Source organism: Erinaceus europaeus, chromosome 18 (assembly GCF_950295315.1).
Source record: "Erinaceus europaeus chromosome 18, mEriEur2.1, whole genome shotgun sequence".
Classification (NCBI taxonomy): domain Eukaryota; kingdom Metazoa; phylum Chordata; class Mammalia; order Eulipotyphla; family Erinaceidae; genus Erinaceus; species Erinaceus europaeus.
In genome coordinates this window covers 283,617-311,224 of record NC_080179.1, presented here as the reverse complement: position 1 = coordinate 311,224, position 27,608 = coordinate 283,617, and the positions used below count along the sequence as shown (strand labels likewise).

Here is a 27,608-nt window from a genome sequence, read left to right as displayed (position 1 = left end):
AATAGGAAAGCTATCAGGGGAGGGGATGGGATACGGAGTTCTGGTGGTGGGAACTGCGTGGAGTTGTATCCCTCTTTGTTTCCTTTTTATTTTATTTATAAAATGAAGAATAGAAAACATCAACAAAACCATAGGATAAGAGGGGGAATTGTATCCTTCTTATCCTATGGTCTTGTCAATCTCCATTTTATAAATGAAAAAAAAAAAAGAACTGAATGTGGCACATCAGGGTCTCCGATGAACGGCCAGCAGCAGCCGTCCAATAATTCGATATTCCCAGAGCAGGAGACATTCAGTGTTGTTTAAATGAACAAGAGTTTCTAAAGTAATGAAATGCAGCTCTTACCCTGATGAAAGGGAAGTCTGACCACTGAGTCACTTTTTTTTTTTTTTTGGTCTTTTTGCAATGGTCTGACATACTGAGGAGACTCACAGAGAAGTAGCACTGCAGATGATATGCAGGAGACACACCAACACTCGGACTCACGCACACACACTCACACACACACTTGCACACTTGCGCACACACTCACACGCACACACACTAGCACACACATGCACACTCACACACTCACGCACACACACACACTTGCACACATTCACACACACGCTCACACACACTCACACACACACTCACACACACACTTGCACACATTCACACACATGCTCACACACTCATACACACGCTCACACACACACACACACACTCACACACTCACACACACTCACACACACTTGCACACATTCACACACACGCTCACACACTCATACACACGCTCACACACACACACACACATTCACACACACACACACTCACACACGCTCACACACACACTCACACACACACACTTGCACACATTCACACACACGCTCACACACTCATACACACGCTCACACACACACTCACACACACACACACACTCACACACACTTGCACACATTCACACACACACACTTGCACACATTCACACACACGCTCACACACTCATACACACGCTCACACACACTCACACACACACACGCTCACACACACACACACACACACACACACTTGCACACATTCACACACACGCTCACACACTCATACACACGCTCACACACACACTCACACACACACACACTCACACACACTCGCACACATTCACACACACACACTTGCACACATTCACACACACGCTCACACACTCATACACACGCTCACACACACTCACACACACGCTCACACACACACACACACACACACACACTTGCACACATTCACACACACGCTCACACACTCATACACACGCTCACACACACACTCACACACACACACACTCACACACACTTGCACACATTCACACACACACACTTGCACACATTCACACACACGCTCACACACTCATACACACGCTCACACACACACTCACACACACACACGCTCACACACACACACACAGTCATCACTGGAGAGGTCACTGCCCACGGGACAGTCGTCGCACTTTTCCCTGGGAGACTTGAGACTGCAGACCGAAAGCCTCTTTCCTCAGACCGACCGGCATGGCCGGAGTGCCGCAGCCCCAGCTCTGTCCGCGAGGACTCGGGAAACACCGGCTGCTCTCTGAAAACAGCTCACAGAGCCCCACAGAAGCGGCAAGATGACAAGTTCTGACGCTAGATTCCCACTGGCGCCAGTCTCCCAGGACCCACTGCCAGGTCCCCTCACTTCTGGGCGGGACGTGAGCCAGGGGACACGACGGAGCAGACACCGAGGCTCCTGGCCACAACGTCGTACCTGACGCGCCGAGCTGCGAAGCCGCCTGGAGCCAGACACCGCCTCGGGCCCAGCCGCCCGCCCGCCCGCCCGGCGGCAGAAGGACGGAGACTCTGGAGGTGGCGGCAGCGCCCTGAACAGGGGGACCAAGTCCTCCCGCAGCCAGAAGCCAGCACCTGGCCGCAGTGCCAGCCGTCCCGGGGAAGCAGAGCGAGACTGGGACGCGCCTCTGGGCAGGCCTGACGACGACTGGCCAGAAGCCCAGCCCTGGGAGCCTCCGCGAGTCACCAGTCCTCCAGGGCTCATCTGACTACCGCGCAAAAAGGAGACAAAACCTCTCTCATCCCTCCTCAGAGGAAGAGAAGAGTCCCGAGTGACAGCAAACGTGGAAGAGCTGTGCGTGAACAGTAGCCAACAAACACTTGGATCATCAGGGTGGCTACTCCGGAAAGGCAGTCGCGCTACTTACTAATAAACTACTCATTATCTTCGAGTCACGACATTAAGGAATGTTTCTGCCAAGGAAACTGATCGGTACTGAGGAATCAAATGTTTGTGCACAAGGAATCTAGATTTCAAACACCATCTTTACTTTTTTATATTTATTTATTTATTTATTCCCTTCTGTTGCCCTTGTTGTTTTATTGTTGTAGTTATTATTGTTGTTATTGATGTCGTCATTGTTGTTGGATAGGACAGAGAGAAATGGAGAGAGGAGGGGAAGACAGAGAGGGGGAGAGAAAGACAGACACCTGCAGACCTGCTTCACCACCTGGGAAGCGACTCCCCTGCAGGTGGGGAGCCGGGGGCTCGAACCGGGATCCTTACGCCGGTCCTTGCGCTTCGCGCCACGTGCGCTTAACCCGCTGCGCTACAGCCCGACTCCCCATCTTTATTTTTTTAACCATGCACTTTCCTGAAGTAATAATACTCACAGGGGTAGGGCAGTGACACACCCAGTTGAGCACACAGGTTACATCTTTCAGGGACCCAGGTTCAAGCCTCCAGTTCCCACCTGCAATGGGGAAGCTTTGTGAGCAGTGAAGCAAGCAATAGATGTCTTTTTCTCTCCATCTTCCCTCTCCCTTTCAAATAAATAAATAAAATCTTAAAGAATAAAATAAGTAACAGAAATCACTTTGAAAACTGCAGTATTTGTAGTCACTATGATTTCTCCATGGAAAGAAATGCACAGACAAGATTGAATGTGAGTCTTAGGAACTAGAAAAGAAGGAATAACTTGGAAAGCCAGCACTTGTGGCCAGAGATTGTACATAAAACGGTTCCTAGCTCACGTGTGCCCATCCATCAATCGTTATTTATAAATCACAAATTCCTACTATTCTCCTGACAAGTCAAATGCTCACTTAAGCAATCACCCAAGTACCCAGTGCTCCTCATTTCTAAAATAAAGCGCGTGAGTGAGGTCCCCTGGACTTCTAGGAAGCTGTCCTCCAGGAATCTGGACAGCTAAGCCGTGCACACCCCAAAGCAACTGTATCTTTTCCTGGACCTAGTTAATTTTTTTTATTATCTTTACTTATTTATTGGAGAGAGACAGTCAGAAATCAAGAGGAAAGGAGGTGATAGAGAGGGAGAGAGACAGGGAGAACTGCAGCCCAGCTTCACCACTCACAAAGCTTTCCCCCTGCAGGTGGGGTTCGGGGCTTGAACCAGGTCCTTTTTTTTTTTAATATTTATTTTATTTATTTATTCCCTTCTGTTGCCCTTGTTGTTTTATTGTTGTACTTATTATTGTTGTTGTCGTTGTTGGATAGGACAGAGAGAAATGGAGAGAGGAGGGGAAGACAGAGAGGAGGAGAGAAAGATAGACACCTGCAGACCTGCTTCACCGCCTGTGAAGCGACTCCCCTGCAGGTGGGGAGCCGGGGTTCGAACCGGGATCCTTATGCCGGTCCTTGTGCTTTGCGCCACCTGCGCTTAACCCGCTGCGCTACAGCCCGACTCCCGAACCAGGTCCTTGAGCACTGCAGTGTGTGTGCTCAAGCAGGTGTGCCACCACCTGGCCCCTCCCAGACTTGTTTATGCGGCATTACCTATGACTACAATTATACAAATTAACTAAATATCATGTTCTCCAAAGAATGTGAGAAGGAAAAGGAGCGACTGTATGTATGGAAACCATGTTAAATACTTTAGAAAGATTTGGTTACGGACAAGGTACTAAAAATATTGCTGTCACATAAGAAAGGATAAAGGATTGGGAGAAAATGTTAAAATTCTAGAATTCTCCACTCAGATTGCTTCAGAGAACCTGTAAGCACTTGACAGCGAAGACATGGACACTGAGTTTAGGAAAGCTGGGGAGGGGGCTTCACTCAGTGACAGGCAGCAGGCTTTGCATCTGTGGAAATGTAAGTTCAATTCCCAGAACCAAAAATAAAGTCATGAGTTGACACCACCCTGACCTCCCTGGGCAGACGCCCTCCCCCATGTGTCCTGGAGCCTCCCCTCCCCAGAGCCCTGCCCCACTAGGGACAGACAGACACAGGCTGGGGGTGTGGATCCACCTGACAACACCCATGTCCAGCGGAGAAGCAATGACAGAAGCCTGAACTCCCACCTTCTGCTCCCCATAAAGAATTTCGGTCCAGACTCCCAGAGGGATAAAGAACAGGGAAGCTTCCGATGGAGGGGACAGGACAGGAACTCTGGTGGTGGGGACTGTGTGGCATTGTACCCCTGTGATCTTATAATCTTCTTAATCATTATTAAATCACTAATAAAATATAAATAAATTGTTTCAATGTTTTAGGTATTTTATCTGTATATTTGACCATGGTAAAAAACAAAAAGGCGTGGGGTGGGGGATAGGGAATAGGAGGGAAGTGTTAGTCCTGAAAGCCAACCCTCCATCCTCTCAGGGTTCAGACAGACGCCCACGCCCACCTCTGCAGCACACCTCTGCGTGCTTCTGTCCACTCTGGCGAATGCACCCCAGCCAGACTCCCCCCGCCCTACAGGATGCCCTCAGCACCCCACAAGCGCCGTTTCTGAGAAGTCAATTCCATTCAAAGCCACGTTTTTGCAGCAGTAAGTAAGAATGGAGGAAAGAGGACTGCAATTTCTCCAAAAGCAAGTCAAATCAGAGCTCACTAGAGAGTATTTACGTGAAATACAAAGCTGGAGAGATGGCAGGTCTGATCTGCTGTCGCAATTCATGTCTGCCTGTTGCCATACCTTTTTCAAAGTTGGCAGCACACACACATGCACACAGTGGGAATCCCATAAGACCAAAAGGGACAGCATGGAGAGACAGCTAGGAAGCGGACCCGCTTCCATGAGGCCTCAGACTGGAGATGTTGCCCAAGTCCAGGCATCTAATCGTGACCGTGCTGGAACCTGGAAAGGGGTGGCCCCTTCTCTCAAGGGCACATTAGTCTGTTCTAACTCAGATATGCATGTGCAGAGACAGGGGTGTCAACACTTCCACACAGGTAAAGCCAGCATGTGAATGTTCAGGGGAAGTTGGTCAAAGCATCTGGAAATGTGGGGAGGGGGACACAGACCTTGGGGGAAAGGAGTGGTGAAAACATAGACCGTACTGTAGAGCATTGCTCAGTAAATCTCTAAAGTTAAAAAAATAAACTAAATAAAAGATTTTCTCAGAAAAAAAAGAGAAGACAGCATCTGGAAACCTGTGAATGGAGGTGACTGCGTGTCAGGTGGAAATCAAACAGCCTCAAAGCAAAGCCGTCGTCGATGCCTGTTCAAATCTGTCCTTCATCTCTGTGCACAGTTCTAAGGGGAGACCTCGGTGTCTCAGTGTGCACTACCACTGAGCCATCTTCCCAGGCCAAGTTCTTATTCTACGCTTTTGAAAGAAAAAAGAAGAGGGGGAGAGAAATGCATTCATACCACCCACAAACGTCCTCTGGAGCTGTCCATGCTGATCTGACATTGCACTGGGCATTGAACACAGGACTCCAGCACAGGCAAGGCAGGTATTCTACAAGCCATAATCCTGGCCCCAAATTCATTCTTCTTTATTCTGATTTCTTTTTCTTTTCTTTTCTTTAACTAAATATCATGTTCTCCAAAGAATGTGAGAAGGAAAAGGAGCGACTGTATGTATGGAAACCATGTTAAATACTTTAGAAAGATTTGGTACTTCACAGAGTACTGCTCAGCTCCAGTCTGTGGTGGTGCAGGGGATTGAAACTTGAGTTTCAGAGCTTCAAGCATGAAAGTCGTTTGCTATTAACATTATGCTATTACCCCCACCCTACCTATTCCTTTCTGAGAAACACTCACCCCTCATTAAAAGAACTTAAGGCTTAAATTCTCATTCAGGTGGCTGACTGGGCATATGTCCAGTGACTGGCCCTTCTCAGGACTGAAAATGCCCCAGCAGCTGTGGGGAATACTAAATTACAAGGCTACTAGCTGGAAGACACAGAGAACTACCTCAAAGATGGATAGAGGTAGATAGGTGGTAGGTAGGTAGAGAGATAGAGAGAGAGAGAGAGAGGTATAGCAATGACTAGAAATAAGGATAGAAAATAGGTGAATATGTAGGCAGAACAGAGAGATGGAAAGAGACATTGCCTGTCAACATCACTGAACATGGGAGTCAAGCCAAGCCTGAGGCTAGATGTCCCATGGACGTGGCATCTCAGAGAGATAACTAACTCCCTTCTCTACTGAAAGGCATGTTTCTGTCTCTTGAAAACCAAAAGTCCTATGAACAAGAAGATATGCATCCTAGTTTTCAAAGAGGAAACAGAATTGGACTAGATAACACTGATGATTTGTATGTCTAACCAGCAAGAATTTAAAGTGAGTTAATAGATCCCTACTATACCAAGGCAGGGCAAAGTTGACCCCAGAACATCCTTTGTCCGTCTGCACCTAGCCAGTCCCGAATACACCAACACACTGCTTCTAGACCCTGTGAATACATTCCGTCTGCCTGTGTCCCCAGTCTACCTGTGCCTCCCTGATGTACGGAAGACAGTCACACTTCCCTGCTGCCAAGTTCTCACAGGGATGCAGCTCTGGATTGCAAGTAGGCAGTGTAACTGAAAACCACTTTATAGATTAGTAATTCTAGGGCACCCTAGAGAACTCATAAATGCTCCAAATTAAATGCTAAGGGTTCCTCCCGGTGAATTCTAGTGTCAGAAATCCATTGACTGTAGCACAGTAACGTGCTCAACAGTTTCTAAGCCTCAGAATATATCAGAGGTATTTTCCATTAAGGTGAACACAGAACTCTTAGACTTGGGAAAAATGATGAGTTCTGTAAACTCCTTTTATTTTGATCACAAGGAGTTGAATGTGCTCGGGGCTCTAGGAAAGCCACGAGCAAGGCAAGAGAACTCATCTTGGTAAGTTCACTTATAATCGCCATCTCTTGCACACAAATAAGGGCTCTATTGAATTACCTTTCTTGCTCCCAGAGCAAACTTGTCTGTGGCTAGGTTCCTTGAAGGCCTGTCCCAGCTCCCTGTCCTCTTCTGCCTGTGCGGGGAGAGAAGCAAGCGCCCGCTCTCGCAAACTGCTGCCATGGTTTGTTGATATGCCTCTCCACTAAGGCAGCTCCTGGGATGACAGATAGCCAGTCTAGCACGGTGTCTGGCAGATGCTGTGCAAACACTACTTGGGCCTACTTAATGAACTACACTTGTCAAATTCGTACCAGAATATCTGCCTTGTGACCTTTATGTCACTGTGCAGTTTCAAGCACCAAAAGAAAAGTTTTAGAGAGCAGTCTTGTAGACCTGGTGCCAGCCTTTCCCTTCAAGAATAAGAGGTCGTGTTCCCTGCAGTGGTGCAGTGAATAAAGCTCTGGACTCTCAAGCACGAGGTCCAGAGTTCAATCTCTGGCAGCACCAGCATGCTGTCTGGCTCATCCTCTCTCCCCTCCTAGCTTTCTAAATAGTAAACAAAATCTTACAAAGAAAGAAATAAAAGAATAAGGGGTCAGGAGTCGGGCCGTAGCCAGCAGGTTAAGCGCAAGGACTGGTTACGATCCCAGTTCAAGCCTCCGGCTCCCCACCTGCAGGGGAGTCGCTTCACAGGTGGTGAAGCAGGTCTGCAGGAGTCTCTCTGTCTCTCTTCCTCACTATCTCCCCTGTCTCTCTCAATTTCTCTCTGTCTCTATCGAATAACAAAACAACAACAACAACAACAACAACAACAAAAAGAATAAGGGTCTGGCCAAACTGCCCCTAACACGTTGTGAGAATGACAGTGCTTATGCAGGGAAGGGCCGTGATGCTAGGTGTGATGTGTCTTCAGATCTTGTGAACCATTATTAAGTCACCAAGAAGTTTATTTCTTAAGAAGTAAAACAAAAAACCTAGAAACAATTTCTCATGTGCAACTTTTCAACTTCTGCAAAATGTATCCTACAACCCTGCTACAACTCTATAGGACAGTGACTCACATCTGACCTAATGGTGTCAGTTCTGACTGACCGTAGAAAGACCACGGACCTTGGATGTGAGGGTGATCTGGCTGGCTAGGCAGGTGACCCTTCCTCCCTGAGCTGCACCCTCGCTCAAAGAGGACGGCCTTCCCCAAATAGAGACGGCCTTTCCGGGCTGCATTCAGCCTGCGGTCTCGGCTCGTTCTGCCCACTCATCTACCCCGGTCACGCAGACATAGGCCTGGCAGTCCATGTGCCAAGCTCAACGTGTTATACTGACAAGTGTAACAAGATGTTAAAAACTTAGTTGTACCCAAGAAGATTAACAACTAAAAAGGATTTCTAATAAGATCAATAAAGATTTTAAGTGCTTCATGTCTTTTGGCTAACATGTTAGCGTGACAGTACTAAATAATCCATCTTGCAGCTGGGTTAAAAAGGAAGTATTTGGGGAGCCGGGTGGTGGGGCAGCGGTTAAGCGCACATGGTGGAAAGCCCCCGGCTCCCCACCTGCAAGGGGAGTCGCTTCACAGGCTGTGAAGCAGGTCTGCAGGTGTCTGTCTTTCTCTCCTTCCTCTGTCTTCCCTCGTCTCTCCATTTCTCTTTATCCTATCCAGCAACAACAACAGCAATAACAACAATGACAGCAATAACAACAACGACAACAAACAACAAGGGCAACAAAAGGAAAAAAAATTTTAAAGAAATTTTTATGAAGTATTTATTCCTCACATCTCCACTACCACAAAGCAAACAGCTTGCATAATGGTTAAGAAACAGACTTATGCCCGAGGCTCCAAGTTCCCAGATTCAATTCCTAGAACCAGAAGCCAGAGCTGAGTGGGGCTGAAGCAAAGCCTCAGGGCCCCAAACTATAGACGTTTCTCAGTGAAAACGGACACGCCCACCTTGTTCTATTAGAAACACACTAAGTCAAGGAGGAGGCTGGGAAGTTCAATGAAAAGAATTTGTACCTAAGTCCTATTTTCCACAAACATCTGTATGAAACTTAAAAGGCCGCAGGTTTCATTGCAGTGTTAAATAATAGGGGGTCAGGCGGTAGCCGGACAGAAGCAGCAGACACCTGCGTTCAGTCCTCACCAACCCCCCAAACCCCAGACTTGGGCACGATGCCAGAGCAGGGTGCTCTGGCAAGGAAGGGAAGAGGGGCTGGAGGGGTCGCGGTCCTAGGATGGGGTGACAGTGTTGTGTAGAGCTGGGGAAGAGGGCCCACGTGTAGACAGCTGTGCTGTGAACCGTCAGCTTCCTAATAAAATGGTGTTGGGGTGGCAGACTACAGGAGGCACAACTATTTTGGATCACTTCACTCTGAAGTGTCTGCAAAGACACCGCGTAACAGAAGTTGGCTTGTGTTTACTGCTCAAACTCTACTCCAGATAATAATTAAAAACACACAAGTGCCGGATTGAATGAGCTTCATTATAACTTAAATTTTTATTATCTTTATTATTGGATAGAGACAGAGAAACTGAAAGGAAAGGGGAGACAGAGCGGGAGAGACACAGGGAGCCACTTGCAGCCCTGCCTCACCACTCACAAAGCTTTGTCCTTGCAGGTGGGGACTGGGGACTCGAACCCAGGTCCTTGGGCACTCAACCAGGTGCACCACTACGTATGAGCAATTCCCCCACACTACACACAAAGATTTGCATCTGTACAATGTTATGTGATTTCAAAAGTTTAAATATAGTGTCCAATAATTCTGTTTAATGGAAAATGTGCTCACAAATTTCTTTTTGATTTTGATATAATTACATACTTGAAGAATCCATATGAATTGAAAATTACACTAACTTTCGAAGAAATATATTTTTTTATTTAGCCATGCATTCTTTCCATAAGCCTTTCAATCTGCCTTCAGGGTCTAATTCTTGTTTCTTACGCATCAACACTATTCTTTGGGGGGCTAGGTGGTGGTGCACTGGGTGAACTCACATGTAACCATGCTCAGGGACCTGGGTTTAAGAGCCCATTCCCACCTGCAGAGGAGAACTTCCACAGGCAGTGGAGTGGGTCTACAGGTGTTTTTCTCTCTCCCTCCTTATATCCCTCTTCCCTCTCAATTGACCCCCATCCTATCAAATAAAAAAGAAATAGAGAATGGAAGGAAGTAAAGAAGGAGAAGAAGGAGAAGGAAGGAAGGAAGGAAGGAAGGAAGGAAGGAAGGAAGGAAGGAAGGAAGGAAGGAAGGAAGGAAGGAAGGAAGGGCGAGCAAGCGGGATGGGCAGAGTGGGGATCCTTCTCTACCTCTATGCAGACTCCCCTCCCTCACCTTCTCTACCCTATGCAGACTCCCCTCCCTCACCTTCTCTACCCTATGCAGACTCCCCTCCCTCACCTTCTCTACCCTATGCAGACTCCCTCCCTCACCTTCTCTACCCTATGCAGACTCCCCTCCCTCACCTTCTCTACCCTATGCAGACTCCCCTCCCTCACCTTCTCTACCCTATGCAGACTCCCCTCCCTCACCTTCTCTACCCTATGCAGACTCCCCTCCCTCACCTTCTCTACCCTATGCAGACTCCCCTCCCTCACCTTCTCTACCCTATGCAGACTCCCTCCCTCACCTTCTCTACCCTATGCAGACTCCCCTCCCTCACCTTCTCTACCCTATGCAGACTCCCCTCCCTCACCTTCTCTACCCTATGCAGACTCCCCTCCCTCACCTTCTCTACCCTATGCAGACTCCCCTCCCTCACCTTCTCTACCCTATGCAGACTCCCCTCCCTCACCTTCTCTACCCTATGCAGACTCCCCTCCCTCACCTTCTTACCCTATGCAGACTCCCCTCCCTCACCTTCTCTACCCTATGCAGACTCCCTCCCTCACCTTCTTACCCTATGCAGACTCCCTCCCTCACCTTCTCTACCTCTATGCAGACTCCCCTCCCTCACCTTCTCTACCCTATGCAGACTCCCCTCCCTCACCTTCTCTACCCTATGCAGACTCCCTCCCTCACCTTCTCTACCCTATGCAGACTCCCCTCCCTCACCTTCTCTACCCTATGCAGACTCCCCTCCCTCACCTTCTCTACCCTATGCAGACTCCCTCCCTCACCTTCTCTACCTCTATGCAGACTCCCCTCCCTCACCTTCTCTACCCTATGCAGACTCCCCTCCCTCACCTTCTCTACCCTATGCAGACTCCCTCCCTCACCTTCTCTACCCTATGCAGACTCCCCTCCCTCACCTTCTCTACCCTATGCAGACTCCCCTCCCTCACCTTCTCTACCCTATGCAGACTCCCCTCCCTCACCTTCTCTACCCTATGCAGACTCCCCTCCCTCACCTTCTCTACCCTATGCAGACTCCCCTCCCTCACCTTCTCTACCTCTATGCAGACTCCCCTCCCTCACCTTCTCTACCCTATGCAGACTCCCCTCCCTCACCTTCTCTACCCTATGCAGACTCCCTCCCTCACCTTCTCTACCCTATGCAGACTCCCCTCCCTCACCTTCTCTACCCTATGCAGACTCCCCTCCCTCACCTTCTCTACCCTATGCAGACTCCCCTCCCTCACCTTCTCTACCCTATGCAGACTCCCCTCCCTCACCTTCTCTACCCTATGCAGACTCCCCTCCCTCACCTTCTCTACCCTATGCAGACTCCCCTCCCTCACCTTCTCTACCCTATGCAGACTCCCCTCCCTCACCTTCTCTACCTCTATGCAGACTCCCTCCCTCACCTTCTCTACCCTATGCAGACTCCCCTCCCTCACCTTCTCTACCCTATGCAGACTCCCCTCCCTCACCTTCTCTACCTCTATGCAGACTCCCCTCCCTCACCTTCTCTACCCTATGCAGACTCCCCTCCCTCACCTTCTCTACCCTATGCAGACTCCCCTCCCTCACCTTCTCTACCCTATGCAGACTCCCTCCCTCACCTTCTCTACCCTATGCAGACTCCCCTCCCTCACCTTCTCTACCCTATGCAGACTCCCCTCCCTCACCTTCTCTACCCTATGCAGACTCCCCTCCCTCACCTTCTCTACCCTATGCAGACTCCCCTCCCTCACCTTCTCTACCCTATGCAGACTCCCCTCCCTCACCTTCTCTACCCTATGCAGACTCCCCTCCCTCACCTTCTTACCCTATGCAGACTCCCCTCCCTCACCTTCTCTACCCTATGCAGACTCCCCTCCCTCACCTTCTCTACCCTATGCAGACTCCCCTCCCTCACCTTCTCTCCTGTTCAGCTTTATGTGAGAGCCTTTAACATCATTCATCTCCATTCCACCTTTCCAGTCTGTTCCCAATGGCTTAGGATGGTCCTTTCCCCCAAGGAAAAGGACTGTGCTCTAAGCCCCAGGGAAAAGGTGCACGGTGAACCCCTCTTTGTGGTTGTTGTTAACTTACAAGCATACATTTTATTTGGAATATATTTAGTCATTGTTATTGAGATTTCACTTTAAATTATATGAATATACAATGGAATAATACAATTCTTAGGTTTTGCTTCATGTAGAAAGAATTTTTATACTGGTTCACAATAGTGCAAGCTTTTAGGAGTGCCCTTTCATACCTGTATATGACTCACCACACCTACTATCAAGGTTCCAATAACACTGCACCAAAAAAATAGCTCTACCTAGATCATACACTCACACACTCACACATACTCACACACACACTCACACACACACACACACGCACTCACACACACTCACACACGCACTCTCACACACTCACACAGAAACACACTCACACACAGTCACACAGTCACATACACACACACAAACACACACACACTCAAACACACTCACACACACTCACACACACACTCACATATACTCACACTCACTCACACACACACATTCACACACTCACACACACGCACTCACACACACACACACACGTGCGCACACACACATTCACACTCACACTCACATACACATACACACTCACACACACACACACACACTCACACACTCACACACACTCACACACTCTCACACACACTCTCATACACACTCACACACACACTCACACACACACTCACACACTCACACTCACACACTCTCACACACACTCTCACACACACTCACACACACACTCACACACACTCACACACTCTCACACACTCTCACACACACTCACTCACACTCACACACACACACTCACTCTCACACACACTCACACTCACACACACTCACATACTCACTCCCACACACACACATACACACACACACTCCCCCCACTTCTCTGACAGCTTCAGCTATCACTACTCTTTGCAGCTCTGTTTGCTACAGTTAATTATCTTCCACATATAAGTGACTCCATCCAGTGGCTCCTATCAGCCCCTTATTTCATTTATTTCATTTAGCAGGTATCATGGCAGCTCCTTCACCAGAAAGCAGGGAGGAGTTGCCTCCCTTTCTCAAGGTGTTCACATCTGGCCAGAGCTGCTTTCCAGAAGTCAAGCTTAGAGAAGCCAGATGCTAACAACTGTGCTTTGCAAGTCATGCTCATTTCAGATGCAAAAGATGCAACAGTGTTTGGTTGTGATTTTATTCAACAGTATGGAGTACATGCAGGAATTATACACTATACCTGGGAGAAGTTTTAGAAATGGTTCCACAGAAAACACTAGTTGGTCCATAAAAGTGAAAAGCAACAAGGGCAACAAAAGGGAAAATAAATAAAGTGAAAAGCAGGTCTATCTCAGCTGATTTCTCAACAGAAAATATTCAAAGCCCTGTCAGGGTTAACAGAATATATTCAAAGTTTTGAACAGAAAAGATATCCACAACACTCTGTCCAGCGAGGTTATCACTCTACCCAGTTAGGTCTGAAGGAAGAACAAGTGTTCCAAGCCATCAACAGTTAAAGAAAGTCATTACCACACTAGCTGTACAAACAATAATGAAAGAGGAGCCAGGCAGCAGCACACCTGGTTGAGTGCACATGTAACAACATGCAAGGATAGGGGTTCAAGCCCCAGGTCCTCACGCAAGGGGAAAGCTTTGTGACTGGTGAAGCAGGGCTGCAGGTGTCTGTCTTTCTCTCTCCTTCTCTGTCTCCTACTACTCTCTCAATTTCTGGCTGTCTCTATCCAATAAGTAAATAAATATTTTTTTAAATTTATTTATAAAATAAAAAATATTGACAAGACCATAGGATAAGAGGGGTACAATTCCACAGTTTCCACCACCACAGCTCTGTGTCCCATCCCCTCCCTTGAAAGCCTTCCTATTCTTTATCCCTCTGGGAGCATGGGCCCAGGGTCATTGTGGGTGCAGAAGGTCTGGCTTCTGTAACCGCCTCTCTGCTGAACATGGGATAAAGATATATTTTTAAATGTTTAAGTAATAATAATAAAATAATTCATATAAGGGGAAAATGCAGAATGGCCTCCCCATATGGTACAAGAAAACAAAGCAAGAAAAGACTAATGACAAATCTTTCACTTGGACTGCAAAAGTGAGGTGACCAAAGGAGACTGAGGGACAAGGAGTGGGCTGGTATGGTGGAGGGTCCGCAGGACTCTGGTGATGGGATGTTTATACTTTGGTGGTAGGTGTGTGGTATAGTGACATATTTTGAAGAGGCGTACAATTATACTTAGGATAATTTACATTATTTGAAACCAAGGTTACCTTGAAAATAAAAAATGCCTGTAATTCCCCCGATAACTTCAGGTACTGACATTCAAGTTCACTCACTCAGCAAATGCACAAGGTTCATCTGCCGCATGTCAGATACAGCACTGGTCTCTGTGTGGAGAGTAAAGCAGATATGACCACTGCTTAAAGGCCATTGAGGAGACAAAAAATAAACAAGTAAATAAGTAAATAGAGCATGACAAATGGTAATAGGGATTTGCATCCCATTCTCCAACTAAATTATACTCCCAAGCAATGCCTCACTATCATCAGGCTCTCTAGCAGAATGAAGCCGTGGCCAAGAAAACCTGGCAGGAAATTGAACAAAATTGTTGGCCTAAGAGACATCTGCATTTAAACTCTGACTTGCAAAGCAATTGTCTAGGGTAATCTCATGTTGCTGACTCCGTAAGCTAAAGGGAACCCAGAGATTTATTGTTAGTCAAGTCATTGGCCCGAATGTGACACGAGATTTAACAATGACGCCACTAGGTTTAGCCATCAACAATATCCAACCACACAAGTTTCACAACATATGTAGGTGACAGTTTCACTACCGTGGAAGCAATAAAATACCTTTTGTCAGCAACCCCAATATCTCTCTGAAGCAACCCTGCCCCAGCTGGCACAGAGGTCAGTGAGCTGTTCACCAGGAACAGCGTGTCACAGGCATCTCGCACAAGGATTTTCTTTTTCAGAAACATTGCTGAACTACAATGGCCGAAGAGCAGCAAGTCTCGATTCACACTAACCGACTCACTGCCTTCTCAGTCCCATCTCTGAAAGATGGACAAATGGCGAAATGGCCTATCAAAAACCTGGAGAAACATCTACTAAACAGCCCTCATTAAAAACACTGAGCAGAACTCGGACTGGAGCTGCTGTATTTCACCAAAGTAAAAGACTCTGGGGTGGGAGGGAGGGTTCAGGTCCTGGTATGTGATGACAGAAGAGGTTGAATTGTTACGAGGTTGAACTGATGGCAGAGGGGGTTGAGTTGTTACGAGGAAAACTCAGAAATGTGACACATGTACCAAATACTATATTTTACTGTCAACTATAAACCATTAATTCCCCAATAAAGAAAAAAAAAAAAAGGAAAGGAAAAAAACAGCCCTCACTTGAAGCCCTGGGACATAAATTAAGAAAGATAAAAGTGATCAGGAAAATTTTATCAAGCCCACCCTCCCTCAACCCCCGGAATCTGGGGTTTACACACAAGCAGAAGTAAGCCACCTTCTCACTGTGTGTGAGCACACTGGCACTCCTATGCCAATACTTATTTTTTGTACCAGTTCTACCTGAACTCCCACCAACTGCATATCCTAGACTGTACTGCAGCTGAGGAACATTTTAGTCCACAAATAGGAAGTCAATCATCGAACAGCTTTAACCAGGAGAACAAAAGGCAGCATTCTTCTTTCTGTGGTTTGCAAAACAGTGGGTGTGGAAATTGCTCGTAGTTTTTTTTCAGATTTCCCAGGAATAAACTCACACCCTAATAGAAAGATTAAAAGACAGCAAAAAAGTTCTGCTTTGTGTTAAACAAGTTTCACAATGAGTATCACAGTAACAGTGCACCACACTGAGTCCTCTAGTTTTAAACACCCAGAGAGATTTATAAAACAAACAAGATAGCCCAGCAACCCGGAATAAAGGTAAATATTCGGTTTTTGCAAAAGCCATGGCATATTTTTCTACCGTCTTCAAGGCAAGGATCCATCATGACTTTCCCGCCTTCCCAGTGCTGCACTTCCCTGGTGTAAACCTATGAAGGACAAATTCAATACAGGTCCTATCAAAGTGACTTACTGCATCAAAAACAGAAGTCACACACACAGTTCACCTCAGATCAATGCGAAAAGGAAAGAGTGGGTAACAAAGTAACAAAAATTTAAACAATAAAAGCTTTTAAATAAAATAATAACAACGAGACTCATAAGGGAGCTGGTGGTACTGCACCTAGTCGAGTGCACCTGCCACCATTTGCAAGGATCCGGGTTCAAGACCCTGGTTCCCAGCTGCAGGGGGGAAGCTTCCTGAGTGGTGAAGCAGGGCTGCAGGTGTGTGTGTGTGTGTGTGTGTGTGTGCGTGCGTGTGTGTGTGTACGTATCCCTTCCCTCTCCATTTCTCTCTGACTCTATAATAAATGTACAAATAAATAATGTCAAAAATAAACAATTAAGGAGAGAGAGATTGGTAATAAGGGCATGGTGTGACAACAACACTCTCAGAACAGAAACAGCAACCAAAGTACTACAGATCTAAAGCCAGAGCCTCCAGGTTCAGACTCGGCTGTGAGTTCAGATTCAGGAAAAGACAGAAAAGACTCTCATCAGATATTTGCAACATGGATGCTGATAGATTAGAGGCGCCAGCTCACACCTCCTAGCTCCTAGTATAATCAGAGTTCTAAATTTGGCTCTAGAGTATTGCACAGAACTCTATAGACCCTTGCTAAATTACAAAGGAAACATGTCCTCCTCAGGGAATTAAGTACAGGGGAGTTGTTTCCTTTTGTTTTTTAACCAAGTGTGACTTTCATAGCCTTCTTCACAGAAAAGACAGCCATTCAAATGCAAGCACTTCACCAAGGCTTACCCTGAGACCCGCCTTTCTCCTGACTGACCCCGCGCTGGAACGCGCTCTGCGTGAGATGAGCGGGCTCAGCCTTCCGTGTCCGTGTCTTCTTCTTCTTCTTGTTTTTAATTTTATTAATTTTCTTTCCTTTTTTGTCGCCCCTGATTATTGTCATTATTGTTTTGTTGATTGTTGTTGTTGATTGTTGCTGTTGGACAGGACAGAGAGAAATGGAGAGAGGAGGGTCAAACAGAGAGGGGGAGAGAAAGACAGACACCTGCAGACCTGCTTCGCCGCCTGTGAAGGGAACCCCCTGCAGGTGGGGAGCCGGGGGCTCGAACCCGGATCCTGATGCCGGTCCAAGCACTTTCCGCCATGTGCACTTAACCCGCTGCGCCACCACCGGCCCCCATTTTCTTCTTTTTTATTATTACTTTTATTTATTACTGGACAGGGTCAGAGAGAAATTGAGAGGGGAGGGAGAGGGAGAAAGACAGAGAGACACCTGCAGCCCTGCTTCACCACTCTTGAAGCTCTCCCCCTGCAGGTAGGGAGTGGGGGCTTGAACCTGGGTCCTTGTGCATTGTAGTGTGTGCGCCTAACCAGGTGCACCACCGCCTGGCCCCTGAACTCAGCCTTCTGGACATGTGGCCTTCCAGGCTGAGAGCACTGTGCCTTTGGGAGCCACGCTGCCACGGGAGCAATGGCAGAAGGCGAAGAATCACTTGGGAGTTTGTCTGACGGGCAAAACCACCGACAGACATTTAAATCCCACTCCCTGTAAGTGGGGTAGGCATAAACAAGATGAAAATAAAGACGACCACAGGTGAGGGCTGTTTAAGATGGCGAGGATGTGTGGCTATGTGTGCTGGCTGCGGGCAGGCCCCCTCTGCGCAGGGCACGGGACTGGGCTTCTCTTAGGGCTGCACAGCAAGCACAGTGTGGGGAGGCTGAGTTACCCTGCTTTACAACTGTGGGCTTCAGGGAGGCAGAGGTAAGACCGTGGCCACCAGGTCACAAAACCAGGAAGCGTGCAAGTCGAGATTCAAGCCCACATTCAACTGATTCCAAGCCCAGTGCTGATCTTCACTTTTTTAGTACAAGAACCCCGGGTTCAAGCCCCTGCTCCCCACTTTCAAAGGGAGGGCTTTGCAAGCTGTGAAGCAGGGCTGCAGGTGTCTCTCTTCCTCTCTCCATATCTACCACTCCTTCCCTCTTGATTTATAGCTCTGTCTCTTTCCAAACAACAAAGAAATAAAATACTGCCAGGGCCTGGTAGTGGCGCACCTGGTTGAGTGCTCACATCACAGGGCACAAGGACCCAGGTTCCAGCCCCTGGTCCCCACCTGCAGGGGAAAAGCTTCACGAGTGGTGAAGCAGGGCTGCAGGTGTCTCTCTGTCTCTCTCCCTCTCTCAATTTCTCTCTGTCTCTATCCAATAATATTTATATTTATTAAAATAATTGTTAGTTATAAATATATTTTAATATAATTTTATATTTAAAAATATCAAAATATTTTAAAGAATGATGATAAAATAAAATACCTCCTTTCTCTCTGTATAGGGCTCAGATCACACTGTCTCTTTTTTTAAAAAAATTTCTTTCTTCTTTTATTGTCTTTATTTATTTATTTATTGGATAGAGACAACCAGAAATCGAGAGAGGAGGAGGAGACAGAGCAGAAAAGAGTCAGACAGACCCCTGCAGCCCTGCTTCCCCACTCATGAAGCTCCCCCTGCAGGCAGAGACTGGGGGCTTGAACCTGGATCCTTGTGCCCTGTAACATGTGCACTCAACCAGGTGTGCCGCCATCTGGCCCCCACACAGTGTCTCTCTGTGAGTAAGGACACTTAGCACTTACTATCTGTCTAGCTTCTCTTCTCTAAAACCCTTTAAGAAATGGCGTCAGCAGAGGGTGGGTCTGGGACGTCCGGGTGGACTAAGTGGACACTTGAGAACATGACCTCTCCTCCAGCGTGTGATTCACCGTGATTGAAATCCTCAAGGCTTTAGGACGACACTTCCTCAGTTCTCCGCTAAGGGACAACTGGAGCCCAGTAGTCAGATGGGAGAATTAGCAGAACTTGTTGTTCCGGGGCTCACAGTCACTACTGCAATTGTATTCCTGCGGGTGTCAACGCTCTTCTTTATTCACCGGACAAGGAAGAGGACACTCACTCTTAGCTGCAGAGCCGGAGGGTGGAGCATGGGGCTTCCCCACGAGCAAAGAGGAAGCTTCCTGAGCAAAACAGAGCACAGCCCAGCTCCAGCTATCTCTCCTCTGTCACTTCCTTCCTCCTCCCACTTTCTCTTGCCTTCTGTCCAAATAAAGAATAGGAAAATTATCAGGCGAGGGGATGGGATAAGGAGATCTGGTGGTGGGAATTGTGTGGAGTTGCACCCCTCTTATCCAGTGGTTGTGTTAATGTCTCCTTTTTTAAATAAATTTTTAAAAAAAGAAAGGAAAAGTGTACCTACCAGTTGCTTTGTTACAGTAAAACCAAACATGCACCAAAAATAACTTTAAAAATAAAAATCAGTTTAAAATAGAAATGAACTTTGTCTAGTTCTGTATGTTTTTATATTTATGCAGATGAAAGTGAGAGAAGAAAAGACCAAGAGAATGTGGGGACTGAACTCTGGGCCTCACTGGCCACTATACCACCTCCCGGGCCATGTGGGGCTGAACTCTGGGCCTCACTGGCCACTATACCACCTCCCGGGCCATGTGGGGACTGAACTCTGGGCCTCACTGGCCACTATACCACCTCCCGGGCCATGTAGGGACTGAACTCTGGGCCTCACTGGCCACTATACCACCTCCCGGGCCATGTGGGGCTGAACTCTGGGCCTCACTGGCCACTATACCACCTCCCGGGCCATGTGGGGACTGAACTCTGGGCCTCACTGGCCACTATACCACCTCCTGGGCCATGTGGGGCTGAACTCTGGGCCTCACTGGCCACTATACCACCTCCCGGGCCATGTGGGGCTGAACTCTGGGCCTCACTGGCCACTATACCACCTCCCGGGCCATGTGGGGCTGAACTCTGGGCCTCACTGGCCACTATACCACCTCCCGGGCCATGTGTAAGTCCACAAATCAAGATGCTCTGGTTTTCTCTAAACTTCAGTTATACTTATAGAATCTCTTGAAGACTTGATAATTGACTCCACCAAATTTCTGAGTCAGGTCTCAGAAAGACAACCTTTAAAATCACAAGCATTTTAGAATTTACACACCTGCAGTAAATGCATATGCTAAGAATACCTTGTCATATAAATGGTTGCTTATAGCAGTGACCCATTTCCAAAGGGAACTCTAACTAAACTGTTTGCAACTGGAGTAAACTTCTTACTCTAATGGACTACTTACCTCAAAACCTACTTATGTCTCATCAACATTAAAACCACTCCTCTTAGTCCCAGCACTGGGCCTCAGCAGTAACCCAGAGGCACAAATAATAATCTATAAAACAATCTGAAATGTTGCCCTACTGCTTTTTTAAAAAGAAGTTAAAGCAAAATAAAAAAAAGCTACATGACATATTTATATATCTGTAGTCTTCATGTATTTTGCCCAATAAGTAGCGCCTCTCTCTCTCCTCTCCCTCTCTTTCTCTCTCTCTCTCTCTCTCCCTCTCTCTCTCTCTCTCTGTAAGTAAACTGACTACAGTTCTCCTCCTGAAGTGTGGTAAGTATTGTTTGAGTTCTTTCAAGATTAAAAATAAAAACAAGTAGATAGTCTTGTCATTTGAAAAAGATCATAGTCAGTAACTAAGATCCAGCAGTCCAGAAGTTAGTACAATGCACAGACTTACAAGTGTGAGGTCCCAAGTTCAACACCTGGCACTGATACTCTGATTCTCTCTTTTCCTCGCTCTTACTAAAAGACAAGCCAATCTTTTTTTTAATTGTATATTACTTAGCATATTCTCTATACCATAAAATGAATGCATGATGCATGTGTCCTACCTCACCCTCCAGACACCTCTGAAGTGGACACCACCAGACTCCAAACATTAGATTAGGAAACAGCGTCAGGAGCTAAGTAACAGTGGCAGATTAACAGCCTCTGCCCAAATCCTCCTTCTTCCCCTTGGCTCATCCTTGGAGAAATGTCAACTAAACCCACACTGGGATTCACCTGAGGCCAGTGAGAATGGGCTCCATCAGTGTTGGAGAGGACACGGAGAGAGAGCTCTGCTACACTGCTGGTGGGCACGCAAGCTGGGGAGGCCTCTGCAGACACCAGGATGGGGACTCTTTACGTAAACACCTTACGGACCTGTAGCTGCTCGCCGACGTTTCTCCAACAGGCATAAAAACACTGATTCAGACGGACATATGCAGCCCCGGGTCTACAGCTACAGTATTCACAACAGCCAAAAGACAGCAGCAACCTATGTGCCCGCTGACGGATGACTGGGCAAAGAAAGAAGCAACGGCACACTGGTTCAGTGGAGTAGTGCTCAGCAATTGAGAAAGACTGCATTTTGTCCTTTAGGAGAAAAGTGAGTAGAAGTAGAGATGATCGTGCTTAGTGAAGTGAATTAGGCAGTGAAAACAGCCACCAATGGTTTCACTCAGATGTGGAATAGAGAGAACTCAAGTAGATAGACTTACAAGAATAAAAGAGTGACCAGCTCATCTCTAAGAGATGGGGAAACCGTGGCTGTCATCCTTGGAAGCTTGGTGACAAAGAACTTTGGTGACGGCAGTGGTGTGGAAGCACAACCCTACCATCTAATAATCTGTGACTCATCCATCAAGACTGGGCTTCTGGGTATCCAGCGAGAGCACGCCAGCCGCTCGCAACTCGGGCGGCCACACTCACACTCGTGTCAGGGGCCAGGTGCCAGCTCCAGGAGGTGCTTCCCTCTACCTGTCCGAGTGCGGGCGGCACAGGCTTCCCACTCCCAGCTGACACCAGCCCCAGCTCAGGTGAGCAGCTCACCGGGGAGCAGAGCTACGGCGTGAAGCAAACGGCAGTGCCCCCCAAGTCTGCCCACCCCAGGATACCTGTCTTTTCAGAATGGAAGAGAAGGATCAGAGAACACAGCAGACAGACATACGTTTCTATCAGTGTTGCTTCAGGGAGCACCTGTCTCACACCAGCTCAGCTCAAACCCAGATAATCCAGGGCTGAATCACAGAAACTGATAAGAGGGGGAGAGAGCTCTCTCCTGTTGGGCACAACAGGGCGTCACGCACCTGCACAATTCACCACTCCCAGGAGAGGGAGGGGGAGAGGGTCAGGAGGGGGAGAGAGATGGGGACGGGGAGAGGGAGGGGAGGGGGTGAAAGAAGGGGAGGAGGAGAGGAGGGGAGGGGTGAGAGAAGGGGAGGGGGTGGGGAGGGGGAAAGGGAGGGAAGGGAAGGGGGAGGGAAGGGGAGAGGGAGGGAAGGGAAGGGGAGGGGAGAGGGAGGGGAGGGAGGGGAGGGGTAGGGGAGGGGAGGGGAAGAGCAATGTTGACGTTCCACAAATACAAAACATGAGTCACTGGTTTTACAGCTTGGCGCTGGATAACAAAAAGACCTTGTGAGCTGGAGAAAGCACCAAGCTGGGCCTCTTGCTGTCGCAGTTAGCGGTCTGCAGACTCGGCCCTGAAACAGCGGCTGCGCCGGGCGCGACTGAGCCTTCACCCTAAGGGGTTTGGGGCGTACAGACAGATGTCACTGCAGCTTTTGGCGTTTGGTCAGAACTAAGTAGCACGAGCTACTGACAAAGAAATCTGGAGCTAGTGACGTTCTGTAGGGGGAAATCAGAGGCAGGGTCCTGGTGGTGGTGCACCTGGTTCTCAGTTACTGGCTAAGTGCAAATATCACCAAGCGCAAGGACCTGGGTTCGAGCCCCCACTCCCGACCTGCAAGGTGTCCATTTCACAAAGGTTGAAACAGGCCTACAGGTATCTCTCTTTCTCCCCTCTCTCTATCTCCCTGTCCTCTCTCAATTTCTCTGTCCTATCTAGTGAAAGTTAGGGGGAAAAAAGGATAAAGAAAAAAATGGCCACCAGGAGCAGTGGATTCATAGTACACCAAGCCTCAGCAATAGCCCTGGTGGAAATAAAACAAAATAAACTAAAATAAAATAAATAAAACAAAATAAAATAAATAAAATAAAATAAAACAAATAAAATAAATAAAATAAAACGAAACAAAATAAAATAAATAAAACAAAATAAAATAAAATAAATAAAATAAAATAAATAAAATAAAACAAAACAAAATAAAATAAAATAAAACAAAATAAAATAAAACAAAATAAAATAAAACAAAACAAAATAAAATAAAACAAAACAAAATAAAATAAAACAAAATAAAATAAAGTAAAACAAAACAATCAGAGGCCTTCTTCCCTAACACAATGAAATCTCAGTGACAAGCTGCCTTATTAAGATTAGTCCCTCCCTCCCTCCCTGGATGAGAATCAAACAGAAAGCACTAAATAAAGCCTCTCGTGCTCTGGAAATAGACTTCTATGTGTTAAAGCTTGGAGGAAAATAACATTTTAATCTTAGATGCCACCGCTAACAAGCAAATCCTTCATTCCACTGTATACTTATACAGATCTAAAAATAAAATAATGAAATGCATGATTTCAAGTATGTTTCCTTTATGAGTGTTGAATCATGTTAATCGGAGATTTTGCATATTCTGTTTTACTTGTTCTCTCCTATTATCTTTTCATTTCCTAATTTAGCTAAGAATCTACACCCAAGGTCAAGCTGTTCTTAAAATCCGAGCAATCACCATGATCATTAAGCATCTGGGTCCATGTGGACACCACAGCACACTGTCCGTAACACCAGAGCCCTCTGCTAACTGCCTCAGGCATGAGAAATCTTTCTGTACAACCATTATATAACGCCGACTCCCCTGCCTTCACGTTCTAGGAAACTTTAGTTTCTCAGAGTCTCAGACTGTGCTGCCAATGTAAAGCTCAGTCTTAGCTTCACCCACCTCCACCTACTGCAAACCGGAGACAAGAAGTATGAATAAAAATAAGTGGAACAAAGAGCCTTGGAAAAGCAAGAAAAAAACAGATAAAAATAAAAAACGTCTCAAATGTCAATTCCTTAATAAACACCAAAATTTATCCATGAACGCCTTTTATTTTTTCCATTTTTATCACTCTGGAGTATTCAGCACTGGTATAATTTCCCTATGGGAAATTCTGTCCCATCATTTATCTTTCTGCTATGACTGAAATTTTTAAATCATAAATAGAAGAAAACCAGATCCAAATTCAGCTTGATCACTGAGTGACTGTCCTGTGCACCTGCTAAACCAATGGAATCAGCACTGAAAGTGTCTCACGTTACAGTGACCTTATAGCTCCTTTTACTAGCTTGGCACTGAGAGCCTGAGAGTCACAAAATCCCCTGGAGTCTTGGTTTTTTCTTGAGTGCCAAGTAAGAGTTGAATCTATGCTGTAACTGATGAGTGTGGTGATTGCAGGAAATAGCATGTGAAAGAAAGTACATGGAAAAGGAGGCAGGTGGCAGTGCACCTGGTTAAGCACACGTTACAGTGCACAAGGACCCAGGTTCGAGCCCCCACTCCCCACCTACAGGGCAGCAGCTTCACAAGCAGTGAGGCAGGGCCGCAGGTGTCTCCTCCTTATCTCCCCCTCTCCCCGGTCGATCTCTATCCTACTGAATAAAATGGGAGGGGGGAATGGCCTCCAGGATTTGTAGTACCTAAGCCAGTGATAAGCCTGAAGGCAAAAAAAGGAGGAAGAGGAGCAGGACTGCAGTGATAAGAATAAGAAGCGCATGTGGCGGGAAGCGCAGGGAGCGGCGGAAGGATCCCGGTTCGAGCCCCCGGCTCCCCACCTGCAGGGGAGTCGCTTCCCAGGCGGTGAAGCAGGTCTGCAGGTGTCTGTCTTTCTCTCCCCCTCTCTGTCTTCCCCTCCTCTCTCCATTTCTCTCTGTCCTATCCGACGACGACAACAATATCAACGATAATAACTACAACAAGGGCAACAAAAAGGAAGATAGATAAATATTTAAAAAGAGTAAGAAGGAAAAGCTTAGTGCTGTGATGTGTTGGAGGGGTGGACTCACCCCTGCCTTGAGGAAATGTCCCTCCCGACAACAGTCCCACAGCAAACAGTCCCAGAACAGTCCCAGAACAGTGATACAGAAGCTGGAAAGAAGTCTTGGATTTCTGTCAATAGACTACAAGAAAGATCAAGATGCATTTCATAAAGAGACGTAGGGGCTAAGGAGGTGGGCCAGTGGGTAAAATGTACGATCCCATGTGTGGGGCCCAGGGTTCAACACCCTGCACTGAACAGGAGCACCAAGATAAACACAGGTGGAACCTGACGGGAGGCAAAGCGATGCTTTGATGTCTCCTCCCTTTCCCCTTCCCTCTCCCTCCTCCTCTCTCTCCCCGCTCTCCCCACCTTCCCATACTCTCTGAAAACATAGAATACAAACTGGGCAGGGAGACAGCTCCTACAGTGCATGTGCAAGGTCCTGCGGCAGTTCCCCTCTATCATGGGGGGGGGGGGAGAATGGAGGAAAAAGAAGAGAGGGAGGAAGGGAGGAAGGAAGGGAGGGAGGGAGGGAGGGAGGGAAGAGAGAAGGGAGGGAGGGAGGAAGGGAGGGAGGGAGGGAGGGAGGGAGGAAGGGAGAGAGGGAGGGAGGGAGGGAGGGAGGGAGGGAGGAAGGGAGGGAGGGAGGGAGGGAGGAAGGGAGGGAGGAAGGGAGGGAGGGAGGGAGGAAGGGAGAGAGGGAGGGAGGGAGGAAGGGAGGGAGGGAGGAGGGAAGGGAGGGAGGAAGGGAGGGAGGGAGGAGGGAAGGGAGGGAGGGAGGGAGGAAGGGAGGAAGGGAGGGAGGAAGGGAGGAAGGAAGGGAGGGAGGGAGGAAGGGAGGGAGGAAGGGAGGGAAGGAGGGCTTGCACTGTTATTTTAGCTTACTCGGCATGGTTCCAAAAGTTTTAGTATCTTAGATTACAAACGGAAAGTTCATTTAATTTTTTAGTGTTTTGTTTCCCTTAACTGAAAAGTAACACCAGATGACTCTTAGAGTTCTAACACTAGAAATGTTATGTACTATCTCAGTCATTTCACTCTATTTTCTGATTATCATTTAGACTGCATCTATCAATTTGGCTACCCATTGATTTCATAAGATCCTTGACCTCAATGAAAGTTTTATAACTTAATTGGCTGGACAGCATAGTTTTATTTACATCTTTAAATTAATTGTCCACTTTGTAAAATAAAATAGGTCAGTCTGGAGTGCCAAAGTCCCAGAGACAATAACAGGGGGGCAGAGAGAGAGAGAGAGAGCAATCGCAAGTGTTGGCAAGAATATGGGAAAATTGGAAACCTCACACATTGCTAACTATAATGTAAAAGGACGCTCTCTGGCAGATCCTCAAAATGATAAAAGGAGTTGGGTTTTCTTTTAATTTATTTATTTTCCCTTTTGGCCCTCGTTGCTTTTTATCGTTGTAGTTATTGTTACTGATGTTGTCATTGTTAGGTAGGACAGAGAGATATGGAGAGAGGAGGGGAAGACAGAGAGATATGGAGAGAAAGACAAAGTGTGGTTTTTATAAATAGGAAAATCAAGCTTTAGAGATGACCCAGCAGTCCCACTCCTGTAGAGAAATGAAAACATATATTGACACAAGAGCCTCCTCACAAACGTTCACGGCAAAATTAGCCGTGGTGGCTAGAAGGTGAGACTATCGCAAATGCGTAACAACCTATGAACTGACAAAAGAGGGAACCAGTGGCATGGTTTCCATCAGACATCTAGGAAACTCGCTGATACAGAAAATAAATCACGGGGGCCGGCTGGCGGCGCACCTGACGAGCACACATGTTACAACACACGAGGACGCACGCTCAAGCCCCCGGTCCCCACCTGCAGGGGAGAAGCTTCACGAGTGCTGACACAGGGCTGCAGGTGTCTCTCTGTCTCTCTACTTCTCTATCACCCCTCCCCTCTTCACTTCTGGCTGTCTCTATCCAATAAATAAATACAAATAATAAAAAATGTTAAGGAAGGAAGGAAGGGAGGGAGGCAGGAAAAGAAGGTAAATCGTGTGTTTTCTGAGAGCAGTGCAGACCAGCAGACAGTGCTGAAGTCAGAGATCCAAGTCGGGTAGCAAGGCAGAGACCTGAGCAAATGCTTCATTTCTGACAAGAAGCATGATCAGCAATAAATCTGTGGGGAGATTTTTGATTCCTTCCTCTAGTTTTAACCCTCAGAATATACAAACTGTTAATTTTACCA

At 47.2% G+C, this 27,608-nt stretch overlaps 1 protein-coding gene across 7 annotated transcripts in view; it reads right to left on the bottom strand.

The window, feature by feature from the left end:
- The window catches only part of HECW2 (HECT, C2 and WW domain containing E3 ubiquitin protein ligase 2), a 297,990-nt gene that overhangs the window by 249,606 nt on the left and 20,776 nt on the right, over window positions 1-27,608 (bottom strand). For 6 of the 7 annotated variants that reach the window (XR_009545901.1, XR_009545902.1, XM_060177541.1 and 3 more), the window contains exon 1: window positions 14,829-14,853. The exons of the other annotated variant lie outside the window; for it this stretch is intronic. Coding sequence is in view for 4 of the 6 variants with exons in the window: in XM_060177541.1 (XP_060033524.1) it covers window positions 14,829-14,850 (22 nt within the window). In the remaining 2 variants the exon portion in view is untranslated. Of the gene's footprint in view, window positions 1-14,828; window positions 14,854-27,608 lie in introns of those variants that run through there. 7 annotated transcript variants of the gene reach the window in all.